The sequence below is a fragment of the Gallinula chloropus genome (assembly GCF_964237585.1).
Source record: "Gallinula chloropus genome assembly, chromosome: 29".
In the NCBI taxonomy this organism is placed as follows: Eukaryota; Metazoa; Chordata; class Aves; order Gruiformes; family Rallidae; genus Gallinula; species Gallinula chloropus.
The window spans coordinates 1,081,416-1,094,840 of NC_140114.1; the positions used below are offsets into that span (position 1 = coordinate 1,081,416).

At 55.5% G+C, this 13,425-nt stretch overlaps 1 protein-coding gene across 1 annotated transcript; it reads right to left on the reverse strand.

Moving 5' to 3' along the window:
- Positions 1–1,351: 1,351 nt before the first annotated feature.
- On the reverse strand, positions 1,352–13,205 carry ADAR (adenosine deaminase RNA specific). The gene is made up of 14 exons (XM_084276596.1): positions 12,322–13,205; positions 11,378–11,564; positions 10,734–10,891; positions 10,188–10,329; positions 9,777–9,994; positions 9,102–9,258; positions 7,952–8,123; positions 6,678–6,771; positions 5,079–5,207; positions 4,862–4,995; positions 4,309–4,491; positions 3,237–3,349; positions 2,439–2,566; positions 1,352–2,149 (listed from the first exon to the last, which is right to left on the reverse strand). The coding sequence occupies exons 1-14, from the start codon at positions 13,056–13,058 to the stop codon at positions 1,909–1,911; spliced, it is 2,793 nt and encodes a 930-aa protein (XP_084132722.1). The 5' UTR covers positions 13,059–13,205; the 3' UTR covers positions 1,352–1,908.
- Between the last annotated feature and the right edge of the window lie 220 nt (positions 13,206–13,425).

Sequence of the window (13,425 nt, forward strand, 5' to 3'; positions counted from 1 at the left end):
GGATGTACCCAGCTCCCTCCCACGCTCTGGGGAGCACTGGTGCCTCACCACCCCTCCTGTGGATGTGGGGCCAGAGGTTGGTGTCCCAGCACACAGCCTTCAGCCCAAGCGCCGTCCCAGGGACCCCCAGGAGCAGCAGAGGTGGGGGGGCACAGGGAGGAGGAGGAGAATGGAGCTGCTCTGCTCCATCTCCTGGAGGTGAGAGCACAGACCAGGCAGGAGGATGCTATTTTTAGGCCCTACCTAGGAGCGCCAGGGGCTGCTCCACGCTCGGGCAGCGCCGCCGTCCCTTGCTGAACTCCAAGCTCACTGGAGCAGAGAGAGAAATTGGGCAAGGAATGAAAAGGAGAAGCAGGAATCACAACTGGAGCTGGCAGCAGCCTGCAGCCAGGCCCCTCAGCATGGGGAAAGTGGGGTGTGCTGGGGGAGCTGGGTGTTTGGGCAGCAGGGACAGTGTTCCCTCTGCTGACACTTCACGTGGCTGGAGAAACAGGGGGCTGCTCCAGCTGCCTGGTGCTCCTCTCACAGCAGCACCCCGGGAGTGAAGCTTTGCCCCAAAGCTGCACCCTGCCAGCACTCTGCCTGGGCCTCATCCTGCTTCTCCCAGCTCTGCTCCCCCTCTGCTGCCAGTGCAGCTCTAGGAGAGCATGGGGAGCAGAGACACGAGTCCCTGAGTGATGGGAGGGTGTGTGGAGCATGTTGGGAACGCTGATACCCCCCAAGCACAGCACCCTGGGGAGCTGGCAGGATGATAGGGGCAGGGGGAGGGTGCTGAGGCCACTGCCACCCATCACAGCTCTGCAGCACAGGCAGCACCCGAGCATCATCTGGCTGCTGGGGGCAGGGAGAGCCTCTGAGGTGCAGCATTGACACAGTGGGGTGCAGCATGCCTGCCCCCCACTCCCCTTTCCTGGGGGGAGGGACAGACAACCCTGAGCCAGAGCCAGAACTGGGGTCTTGGTCCTTGTCTGGGCTCTCTCAGCCTCAGGACTTGGGTTTGGGCTCCGTTTCCATGCTGCCCAAGCACAAAGGTGGCAGCTGGCACGGCCCAGGCCCAACCAGCACACACTGTGCTGTGGGAGAGGGGCTGGGGCTGCTCTGCACCACCCCAAAAACCTTCTACAAGCACAGGTGAGTTCAGACAGAGCAGCCACCCAGGACAGCCTGCAGCCACCTCCAGCCTCCTCAAGAGACCTCCTGGGACCGGAGAGGAGACGCTGCACCCAGACAGCAACAGGGAGGAGCCCCAGCAGGTCAGGGCACCCCCCAAACACCACAGGGCTCCAGGCAGGGCCCCTCCATCACCCCACAGGGATTAACACACACACAGCGTGGAGCCAGCTAATAAAACAAGAACTCTGGGGGTGTTTTTTATTATTAACATGGAATGTTACTCTGGTCCTGCTGGCATCTTGCAGAGCTCAGCCCCATGGCCCAGCTCCAACGGGCTCCCAGCCCCCATTCCAGAGACACAAGACCAGCCAGACAGTTTGGGGTTTTTTTTTTCTTTGTTTTCTTATTTTTTTATCCTCCCAAAAAGAGAAAATTTGCCTCAAAAACCTGCCAGAGGGCTCTGTAGTGCATGGTCCAAAGGTTTCAAGTGACAAATCTGAGAAGCCCTCTGGTTTCTTGTGCCTTCTTTTTTAAAAAAAGCCACCCCACCAAAACAGGAGACAAAAAAGATACAATAAAAGCCAACTGGGGAACGAGCCTGCCCTACTTTAAAAAAAGAGATGCTACTTTTCATGCATGTTTTAAAAAGAGGAAAGGTCAGGGGCTCAGAGTAAGCCAGAGCAGAGAGAAGGCAGCCTGGCCTGAAGGGGAAACTGCTGATTCTGCTTCAGGAAGGGGATGTGGGTCCCCCCCTGCACACGCCTGTGCACACTCACCCCCCTCCCAGGGCGCCTTTTATGTGTCAAGGGAGGAGAAGTTGTCTTCCTCTTGGGGTTTGCGGATCCAGCTGCCGTAGCCCAGCTCTTCCAGGGTGCTGAAGAAGCTCTGCTTGGCTGCTTGGTAGCCCACAGCGGCTTCCTTAGCGTCTGAGTAGATGGAGAGGTGCTGGAGGTCTTTGCGGTTGCTCTTGGCACATAACTGCTGGAAGAGGGTGAAGATTTTCCTCTTGGAGACACGAGATACTTCCAGCTTCAGGCTGAGGAGGGAAACAGAGGGAGAGATGAGGGACATGACACTCAGAAGGGCAAAGAGGAGGAGGGAACACCCACAGTGGGATGCCTGTGAGATCTGCAGCCTCAGGATCTGGGCTGGGTGATACTTGGTTGTGCTTGGAGAGCACTTGTTGACATGGGTTTGGAACCCCTCTCCCCAAAACACCCCACATTTAAGGTGCTGTAACAGCACAGAGCGTACTCCTGAGTTCAGAGCTTCCCCCCAACCCCTTCCCCAAAGAGAAAAGCAGCGTCAGGAAAGGCTCTTCTCACCCCTCCACTTTCCCTTTCGTGCCATCCAAGACTTCAACTTCACTTTCATCAGCAAGACACCAGTTCACTGACGACTCCTTCGTCTTCCCCGTCTGCCTGGCGGAGTCGTAGACGCTGACTCGCCCAACCTGTGGAGAGGGGGGGGTTTACACCAGTCCTGCTGCTGCAGCTCGCTGGTAAGGGGAGCCTCTTGCCTCCTCTGTGCCCTGCAGGCAGGGGTTCAGCTCGTCCCAAACTTCCCAGCACAGCAAGCACATGGTTCTTACTCAGCTGAAGGCTACAGGGGTGACCTTGGTCTCATTTTTCCCAGATCAAGTAATTCCAGCAAGCTCTGGGTGCTGGGGGATGACATGAAGGGGGCCCTGGGACAACACAAATCATAGAATCCCAGACTGGGCTGGGTTGGGAGGGACCCCAAGGGTCACAGAGCTCCAACCCCCTGCCACAGGCAGGGACACCAACCTCCAGGCCTGGAGCTACACAAGGTTGCCCAGGGCCCCAGCCAACCTGGCCTTGGACACCCCCAGGGATGGGGCACCCACCCCCTCTCTGGGCAGCCCCTTCCAGCCCCTCACCACTCTCTCTGGACAGAACTTCCCCCCAATCTCTCCTCTCACCTTTCCCTCCTCCAGCTTTAATCCATTCCCCAGAAGGGGGAAAAGTTTCTGGCCACTGACCTCCTGACCCTGGCTGCAGAGCTCCTGCCAGGTGACCACCCTGGAGAGTGAGGCCCAAAAGCTGAGGGCAGAGGCAGAACTGAGGGGATGGAAAGACAAAGAGGTGCCAAGTCTGCGTTACCTTGGGATGGTTGATGTGATATGGAGCCTGGAGCCTCTCCTGCAGGGTGCTCCCATCTCTCCCGATGCGGCAGCAGATCGCACGTGTCAAGTGTCCCTGACTGTACAAGTAACCTGTGAGGAGAGGTGTGAAGGCATCAGGAGACAGGAACTGCACAGGGGTGACAGCCAGACCAGACCCTGAGAGCCCCAGCGCTCCAGCTCAAAGCTGTGTGCACCTCAGATGTGCAAGATGAAGGTTCACAGACTCTAAAACTTCTCCCTGAAGACACAAACCAGGTGGTTTCTGTCTCACCCTCCTGGATCACACTCATCTTCTACAAAACCTGGGAGAAAACCCACTCCACCCACAGCATTAAAACCCCACAAACTCCCTTTTTGCTTCAAAGCCAAACAGCTCTGCTAAGGACAGTTCAGTTCCTCCCACAGCCTCCACAGACAAGGTTTGCCATCAGGGAAGATTACAGAACATCCCAGTACGTCCATCCCATCCCAGAAAGGCCAGCAGGGCCGGTCTCCTCACTGGGAGGGGATTGTGCCCCTGGACTGGGCATTGGGGAGGCTGCAGCTCCAGTGCTGGGTCCAATTCTGGGCTCCTCAGCATCAGAAGGACACTGAGGTCCTGGAGCGAGTCCAGAGAAGGGCAACCAGGCTGGGGAAGGGGCTGGAGGGCAAATCCTCTGAGGAGCAGCTGAGGGAGCTGGGGGTGTTCAACCTGGAGAAGAGGAGGCTGAGGGGAGCCCTTCTCCCCACCTCCCCTGCCCTGCCAGGAGGGTGCAGAGAGGTGGGCGATGGTCTCTGCAGCCAGGGGACAGGAGATGGGACAAGGGGCAATGGGCTCAAGCTGCCCCAGGGCAGGGTCAGAGCAGATGGGAGGGGAAAGTTCTTCCCTGGCAGAGCTGTGGGGCTGTGGCACAGGCTGCCCAGGGAGGGGCTGAGTCCCCTTCCCTGGGGGTGTTTAACAGAGGGGAGATGAGGTGCTCAGGGAGCTGGTTCAGCACAGGATGGGGACGGTTGGACTTGAGGAGCTTAAAGGGCTTTTCCAGCCTGGGGATTGTGTGATTGTCTCATACCAAGTGTAACAGAGCTGAGATAAACAGGTTCCAGGAAGTGGGACAACAAGGCTCCTTGCAAGCCCAGGATGTTCCAGCGCAAGATCTTGTCGCTGCAGGACATGGTCCGTAACCGCTCCCCGTGCTGGATCCCGTCCCACGTGGGAACGATGTCGCTGGACTCCACGGGAATGGTACCTTCTCCTGCAGGAGAGAAGAAAGGGGCTTCTGTGAAGAGGGAGGTAGCTGGAACATGGACACCCCAGCAGGAATTGCATGGGAAGCTATCCTCTAGGCACGGGGTGTCCTCTGGAGTCAGTCTGGGTTTGGGGAACAGTTCAGTATCCCATGAAAAAGGGAATTTGGGACTGACTGCAGATGGGTCGTTAGTGCCCAACAGGCAGAGAAGGGACTAGTGCCCCCCATCCCTTTTACCCACCCTGTTTGTTTCCCATAGGCTTCAAATCCCATCACAGCACCACAAAGAAACAGGTAAGGAAGCTCTGGAGCTCCAGAAAGTCTCAGGGGAAGAGAGCTGGAGCCATCCCACCACAGAGGGAGTGACCACACTCACCATTCTCCACCTTGGTCCTCAGCTTGCCTTGCTTGGGGTTCTCAAAGAGGGGCTGATGCTGGCTTGGCCCCACCACGCTCGCCTGGTCGCTGCAGGACTTATCAAAGAGTGCCCCATCTCCACAGGGTGCTGTGCTAGAAAACAAACACTCCCCAGGTCAGCACCCAGGGCCAGGACAGTCCTGCTGACTCTGGTCACCCCCCAGACACACACGAACCTGACGTAGAGGTGAAAGGTCACACTGTGCTTGATTTTGAGTCTCTTCCCTCCCGCCGGCTCGAAAATGCTCTCTGCTGCTGAGGAAGGATTAGATGGGTCATACTTCATCAACTCGCTGTAGAGAAACCTGGAAAGAGTAAAATCAGGTCAAAAAAACGTCACTTTGGTCATTGGGTAAGGAGCACATCAACCCAACCACTGCCATGCTCAGGACATGCAGGGTCCCTGAGTTCTGCCTCTTGCACCGGTTCCTGGTCGTGCTGCACAGGAGACTGAGGACCAGGAGCTGCAGCTGAGGATACCCAGAGGCCAAACAGTGTTTGATGCTACCAAAAAGGCATGAAATAAAGCAGATTTCCTGCCATGGAGGGGGCAGGCAGTAGAAAAGGAGGTTTCTGTCAGGTGGAGCAGAGGGGAGAGAAGGGGAGGCTCAGGGGAGACCTTATCCCTCTCTCCAACTCCCTGGAAGGAGGTTGTGTGGAGCTGGGGGTCAGTCTCTTCTCACAGACAGCAGGAGAGGGAACAGCTGTGAGTTGCACCAGGGGAGGTTTGGGTTAGAAATGAGGAGAAATTTCTTCTCAGAAGGAGCAGTTGGGCATTGGAACAGGTTGCCCAGGGAGGTGGTGGAGTCACCACCCCTCAGGGTGTTCAAGGAAAGGCTGGATGAGGGACTTAGGGACATGGGTGAGTGAGGAGCAGAGGTGATGGGGGGATGGTTGGACTGGATAATCTTGGAGATCTTTCCCAACCCTCTGTGAGAAAGGAGCCTGGCTGGCTGCTGCTGGCCTGCATCTGAGCCAAGTGTGAAGAAGACTTCAAGGTTGTTAACCCAGCACCTTTAGTCAGCACTGAGGCTGCACTCAGGGTGAACAGCCCCAGGGGCAGCCGACTGTAAGCGATACAGTCAGCACAACCCCACGGTCTGTTCACAGTGACCGGATCCTTTACGGTTCCTTCTGAGGACAGGGAAGAACCTTGAGGTGTCCCACACGGCACCAAGGACTGAAGAGAAACCTCACAGAGACTCCTCAGACAGAGCCTGTGCAGGGATTTGTTTGGCAAGGAGAGGTGGAGCTCGTTGTTCTGGTCTCTGACGGGCTCTGCTGTGTCAGAGCAGCCCAGCGGCCACGGCTGTCAAGATTTAACAGCTGAGAAAGACAGCAGCAAGCAAGAGTGGAATCCTTTGAGACTGCAGCTTGCTGGGGAGCTGCCCTCTTGATTTATCATCACAAACACGTTGGATGTGTTTCTCCTAAAGCCCTGATCCAGACAGGACAAGGGGATGAGGCCTACAGATTCCTCAGCACCTTGGCTCAGCCCAAAGCAGCACATTGTGCTTTATTTTAAGTCCATCAGATGTGACCCTCAGGCTCCTGGCAAGTTTCCAGTTCAGTACTAATTTGGGCACCATTCAGGCACCACTGGCTCTCATCAGAAATAAAACCTCCCTCTAGTTAACACATGGGTAAACAGGAGTGCTAGAGGGTCACAGCCTCTCTCAGCACAGCAAGGAGTCACAGCTACATCCCTCCAGAACGGGCCAGAGCCTCTCAGCAGGTCCCTCTCCTCCCTCCTTTAGGTTTTCCCCTTGTCTCACCTCACAAAGCCCCTTCGAGAAATGATCTCTGCATGAGAGTCATTCACTGTCTCCCCCTTCAAGCTCAGCTCTTCCCCTTTCACACAGCGATTCCCTGAAAGAAAGAAAAAGACAAGTTTCAAAGTCAACACACAGCTTCACAGAGCCTCATCCCCCACCCCCAGCCTCATCCTCCCCCCCCAGCCCCATCCCCCTGGGCTCCTGAGCAGCAGCACCACAGTGACCCTGATTAAATCATGATCCCAATCAGAGTCGTTAGGACAATGAAGGGACACAGAGCTCATGGTACTTTAGGGACAGTGGAGACTTAAAACTGCCACAAGTTTAGGGTCAGTGTCTCTTGCTGAGTGCTGTTCAGCCCAGCACTCTGGGTGGAAGTGTGGCAGCTTCCAGGGAAGGAACCAGATGAGAGGAGCCACAGGATCTTGTGCTGCCCAACACAAGGAATCCATGCTCTGCTGCACAGACTAGCATGTAACAACACAACCAAAGATAAGAGCAATATAGCTGCAGGCACATTCGCCTTGTTCTCTCCCCATAACCAGATCACACCATGGCCATGAGCCAGCAGTGTGCCCTGGGGGCTGAGAGAGACAATGGGACCCTGGGGGCATCAGGAGGAGTGTGGGCAGCAGGTGACAGGAGGGGATCCTCCCCCTCTGCTCTGCCCTGCTCAGGCCCCACTGGAGTGTTGTGTCCAGTGCTGGGCTCCCTGGGATCAAACAGCCAGGGATCTCCTGGAAAGAGTCCAGAAGAAGGACAGAGATGCTGAAGGGCCTGGAGCATCCCCCCTGTGAGGAAAGGTTGAGTGAGCTGGGACTGTTCAGACTAGAGATGACTAAGGGGGATCTTATTAATGTTTATAAGTATCTTAAGTATGGGATGCAGGGGGCCATGGGCAGCCCCTTTTCAGTGTCTGTGGGGACAGGACAAGGGGTGATGGGCTCAAGTTGGAGCACAGGGAGTTCCCCCCCAATCTGGGGAAGAACTTTTCCCCAGTGAGGGTGAGGGAGCCCTGGGACAGGCTGCCCAGGGGGTGTGGAGTCTCCTTCTCTGGAGATAGTCAAGACCCCTCTGGATGCCTCCCTGTGCAATATGAGCTGGGGAGCTGCTCTGACAGGGGGGTTGGACCCCATGAGCTCTGGAGGTCCCTTCCAACCCCTACATTGATTCTTGCCCTCTCTGAAGAGCCCAACATCAAGAGCCATTCCCTAGTCAAGGACACCTAGATGGAACAGGAGTGCTCAGCCTATGCTGGAAGGAGCTGCTGGTACCTGTTCCAATGCTGACCACCACTCCCAGGTCCTCGCTGCCCCTGCGCATGATGATGGCAGCCAGGATCTTCCTCCCCAGCAGGCTGTGCTGGATGCGGGCGGTGAGGCTGTTGAAGCGCTGGTGGCTCAGCATGGCCATCTGGTCGTGCAGGGTGCTGCCACTCACAGGGAGCTGCAACACAAAGACCAGCACCCCCAGGAGATCAGGAGCAGGGTCGTGGAACAAAGCAGCTCAAGGAGCAGCTGACCTGCAGCTCATCCCTCAGAGCAGAAGGCACACAGGGAGCACGGGCTGTGGGTGTGATTTTGGGAGCAGGGCAGTATCCTGTCAAGGGGTGGGGGAAGGGTTTTTTAGGGATTTTCCCACTACAGTGGGGGAGTGGTGGGATTTTCCCCACTCCAATGCTTTGGGTTCATCACTAAAAGCCAGCAGCAGGTTGTTCTCCTGGCAGCGAGTGAAACAGGCTGAGGAACAGCTTCCTGAGGCTGCCAGGGGAAACCCCCTCCTTGAAAAGGAACCAAACCTCTTCCCAGAGGCTGAGCCAAGGAAATCTGGAGGAATTCCTTCTCCAGCTGCCTGTGAGGACACTACACAGTCACTCCCACTGCAGATGGGCATTTCCCTCCTCTAGCACTGCCTGACAAATCCTCCCTGATGGCTTTTCTGTTTAGATCTTCAGCTGTGCAGTCTGGAACAGGGCTTTGAAGAGCTCACCAGAACTTTAAGCATGATTTAAAGTGTTTGGGACAGCCATCCTGTCACAGCCAGAGCTTTGCTCTCATCTGACCTGTGAGGTTTCTTTTGAGCTGACATCAAATTTTTAATGCAGCATGAAGGAATTTGGAAGGAGAGGAGGGAAAAAAGAAATCCCAATTAAAACCTGAGCACGTTCCTGCTCCACAATGGGAAGATGTTTCAGTAGCTCGTGGAAGAATTTTATGAGAGTTTAGCCCTAAAGCTGATGCCAGCAGGAGGGAAGAGAGCATCCATGCCCTGAGGAAACATCTAACCTACTTTAGGAAAGTGTCAGCTTCTTTACACCTCCAAAGATGATGCAGATGATGTTGAAGGCATTTTTCTGCTGGACTGAACAGCACAGGACAGGCAGGGCTACAAAAGCAGCCCCAGTTTTGGAGGAAAAGGATTTACCTCAGTGCTGTTCATCCCTTCCATGCGCTCCATCTTCTCCATTTCCCCAATCAGGACTCTGAGTGCTGCATCAGCTGCCTCCTGCTTGCCCTGCTTCTTACTGTGAGCGGTGACGGCTGGGAACCAGCGGCCTCCAACCTTTGCCTGATAGACAAACCTGTAAAGACAGCAACACCCCTCTGAGAAACCAAGGAGACTACCCATTTCAGTCTGGTTTTTAAACTCTCTCAGTGGAGAGGAGCTCGTTTTCCAAAGGGGGCCATCCAGAGACCAGAAACTTTCCCCCTTTGGCGGAATGGATTAAAGCTGGAGGAGGGAAGGGTGAGAGGAGAGATTGGGGGGAAATTCTGTCCAGAGAGAGTGGTGAGGGGCTGGAAGGGGCTGCCCAGAGAGGGGGTGGGTGCCCCGTCCCTGGGGGTGTTCAAGGCCAGGTTGGCTGGGGCCCTGGGCAACCTTGTGTAGCTCCAGGCCTGGAGGTTGGTGTCCCTGCCTGTGGCAGGGGGTTGGAGCTCTGGGACCCTTGGGGTCTCTTCCAACCCATGATTCCATGATCAGGTTTGGCAGAGGCAGCAGTTCAGTTTGCTGCCACCTTAGAGCCACATCAGGAATTTCTCTGCCCTTTCTCCAGGACAACAACAGTGCAGAGTTTCCTCTTGGACAGATGCAGCCACTTACTTGGGGTCATGGGGGGGTCCTGACTGGTCAATGAGTTTGAATTCTGCAGCAAACCCATTGGAACGGGCGTATTCCAGCAGCCCACTGACAGGGTTGGCATGAAGGTACTTGAGGAGCTCCCCAACAGCCTTGACTTTCACCACCTTGGATTCATCCGGAGCAGCGATCCGTGGTCCACTGCTGTGTATGGACTGGTCACCATGGGGCTTCACAACAGGCTGGAGCAGAGTTAGAGGGGAGAAGGGTGGTAAATACTGGGCAGTTGGTACTGTTGCAAGCCAAGAATGCTCAGCAAACCTCTGCTAGAGCCACCACATGACCTTGTGGAGTGAAATCCACTGGAATACAAAATAAAGGGCAAGGGGAAAACCAACCCAAACCCACTTGGATCTGTAAAGAAGCTCTTTGTACCTGTTCAGGCAAGGCATGGGGTGCAGACTCTCCAGAAAGAATCTTCACAGCAACTTCTGCTGCCATTTGCTTTGCTCCCTTCTTGCTGTTTCCTACCACAGCAGGGAAAATTTGGTCACCCATTTTCACACAGTAGCTGAACCTGACAGGACATTACAGCACATGAAAAACATTAAGAAGATGTGTCTCCATCTCTTTATTATCCCCTTCTCCCAGTTCAAGTTTAATCCTTCTGGGTTACCTCCAATTTAAATCTATAACAATGCCCTAAATACTCCCAGGAGAGCACTACACCAGGTAGGGTACAGGACTGGAACCTGTTCCTGGTCTGGCAGGAGAAACACCACCCTTTGTCTGAGGAACATCATCGGTTTGGGGCTCTTTCTGGAGGCTGATGTCTTGGAGGAACCATGCCCAAACTCCTCAGATAAGAGGAACATGCAGCTGGGTCAGTGGCAAGTCCATCCACGTGGAGAGAGGGATGAAGAGGAAGGATATTAAAGAAAGGGTTTGTATCCTCCCCAAAATGACAACAATATTCCATACCTAGGATCATGAGGTGGGCCTTCCTGAGAGAGCATCTGGAATTCAATGGTGTTCCCTGATTTCTGTCCGTATTCCATCAGCACACTGATGGGGTGCTTCCCAGGAAGCAGGTTGAGATGAGCTGGTGCAGATGATGACTCTGGCTCTGGCTGCAAAGGCTACAGCAAGGAGATGAATCACAGGGGTTGGAAGGGACCTCCAGAGCCCATGGGGTCCAACCCCCTGCCAGAGCAGGGTCCCTGGGACAGGGCACACAGGTCGGTGTCCAGATGGGGCTGGAATCTCTCCAGAGAAGGAGACTCCACACCCCCTGGGCAGCCTGTCCCAGGGCTCCCTCACCCTCACTGGGGAAAAGTTCTTCCCCAGATTGGGGGGGAACTCCCTGTGCTCCAACTTGAGCCCATCGCCCCTTGTCCTGTCCCCACAGACACTGAGCAGAGGCTGCCCATGTCCCCCTGTGTCCCACCCTTCAGCTATTGATCCCCATTGATCAGATCCCCTCTCAGTCTCTTCTCTGCAGGCTGAACAGCCCCAGCTCCCTCAGCCTTTCCTCCCAGGGGAGATGCTCCAGCCCCTTCAGCACCTTCACTTCAGCCCAACACCCCGTTTGACCAACCTCAGGAGTAAAGAAAACAAAGACTCACCAACTCCAGCTCAGAGTTGTCACAGGGAGAGGGCTCTTCACATTTAATTCCAGCCTGTTTTCCATTCTCCACTTCACTCATCAGGACTCTCATGGCATTAGCTGCTGCCTCCTGCTTTGCAAGCTTCTTGCTCCCTGCTTCTGCTGGTGGGAATCGGCGCCCGTTGATCACTGCCTGGAACTTAAAGCTTTGGGAGAGAAAAAGCAAAGGGGTGAAATGGAGAGCTGAGAGTGTGCTTTTCCCAGAGCAAGCAGGTAAGGCTGCTCTTGGAATTGAAGAGAGGAAGGACATCTAGCTCCTGGCTGGGAGAGGAACCCCAAGCTGCCCTGTGGAGAAGACAGAAGTACGAAGCTCTGCCTCTGGAGGGATCTGCCAGGCTGGAAAGGTGGGTCTGGGTGAACCTCATGAGGAACAGGAGGGAAATCAGCTTGGAAGGACAGGGAGCTACTGAAGAGGGGACAGCAAAGGGCTGTGGAGATGCTGAGGAGACCAGAACACCTCTCTGGTGCAGAGATGCTGAGGGACTTGGGGCTGTTGAAGAGAAGACTGAGGGGGATCTTCTCAATGATGAACCCTTGAGGGGTGGGCTCAGGAGGATGGGTCAGTCTGTGTTCAGTGGTGCCCAGGGACAGGACAAGAGGCACAAACTGGAGCAGAGGAAGTTCCACCGAACCCTGAGGAGGAACTTCTTTGCTGGGAGGGTGGCAGAGCCCTGGGCCAGGCTGCCCAGAGAGGTCGGGGAGTCTCCATCCATCTCTGGAGACATTCCAGCCCCTTGATCCTGGATGCTGCCCTGTGCAAGGGATCAATGAGGTTAATCTTTCTGAAATTAAGTAGATACTAACGAGCAGACCCTTTGGGATGAAGCTCAGCAGGTCAAGTTAGTTCAAGTCCGACAGTTTCAAGCAAAAAGACAGGTCAGGAAAGGTAGGAGGTTTCCTTACCGTGGCTCGTGAGAGGGTCCACTCTGCTCCAGCATGGTGAACTCACAGTGCTGAGATGTGAACTGGGAATATTCAGTAAGGCCACTCACTGGGTTCTTCTCCTGACAAGCCATCAGCTTCTCTACGGGCGTACAGGGGAAAGCAGTTTCGAACTGGGCGGTGTAACTGGGGGAACACTGGGAATTCATGATGGACTCTGCCTCGTGGGGCTGTTTGTTGATGGTGTTGAGGTTATCTGGGATGTCATCAGTGGCCCACTTGCCATTTTCAGCATTATCATAATTACTCAAGCTGGAGAATTGGGGTTTAACGTCCTCAGGTGGAGCAGCTTCCACATCAATGGCATCGCCCCGATCTGTTTCTCCCAAGGGCTGCTGCTGCCCGTTCTCTGTCCTTCCTTCCTCTGCTGTTGTCCCTGCTGGTGAAGCTACAGTTTCCTCCTGGGGACAGGGAGGGACAGAGGAAGGTGGAAAACCTGACTCAGGGGTGGGAGCCGCTGCCGGCGTCACCACCTCAGCCTTCAGCCGCATCTGCATCCGCTCCCGCTTCCTCTCTGTCAGCGACCACCGGGGAGGGTTGGTGTTCTCCCTGTGGACATCCCCCAGCTTCTCCAGGGCACTGAGGAAAGCATTGACATCCTTGGCCCTGGAAAAGCCAATGTTTTTGGCAAGGTTGAGAGCTGTCGTCTCCGGCACGCTGAACAGGTAGTTACAGATCTTCTCCTTCGTTTCAGCCATCGCCAGATCGGTGCCTCCCGAGCTGAGCACGCTCCCCTCTCCCCCTCTGCTCTCACAGGCTGGACCTGTGCTCCTCTGTCCTCTGCTCTCACAGGCTGGATCTGTGCTCCTCTGTCCTCTGCTCTCACAGGCTGGATCTGTGCTCCTCTGTCCTCTGCTCTCACAGGCTGGATCTGTGCTCCTCTGTCCTCTGCTCTCACAGGCTGGACCTGTGCTCCTCTGTCCTCTGCTCTCACAGGCTGGACCTGTGCTCCTCTCTCCCCCTCTGCTCTCACAGGCTGGACCTGTGCTCCTCTCTCCCCCTCTGCTCTCACAGGCTGGACCTGTGCTCCTCTCTCCCCCTCTGCTCTCACAGGCTGGACCTGTG

Coding starts and splice junctions, on each gene's coding strand:
- ADAR (XM_084276596.1), bottom strand. CDS start 13,058: ATGGCTGAAACGAAGGAGAAGATCTGTAACTACCTGTTCAGCGTGCCG. Junction 11,565..12,321: donor GGACCCTCTCACGAGCCACG/GTAAGGAAACCT, acceptor TCTCTCCCAAAG/CTTTAAGTTCCAGGCAGTGA. Junction 2,150..2,438: donor ACGAAAGGGAAAGTGGAGGG/GTGAGAAGAGCC, acceptor TTCCCTCCTCAG/CCTGAAGCTGGAAGTATCTC.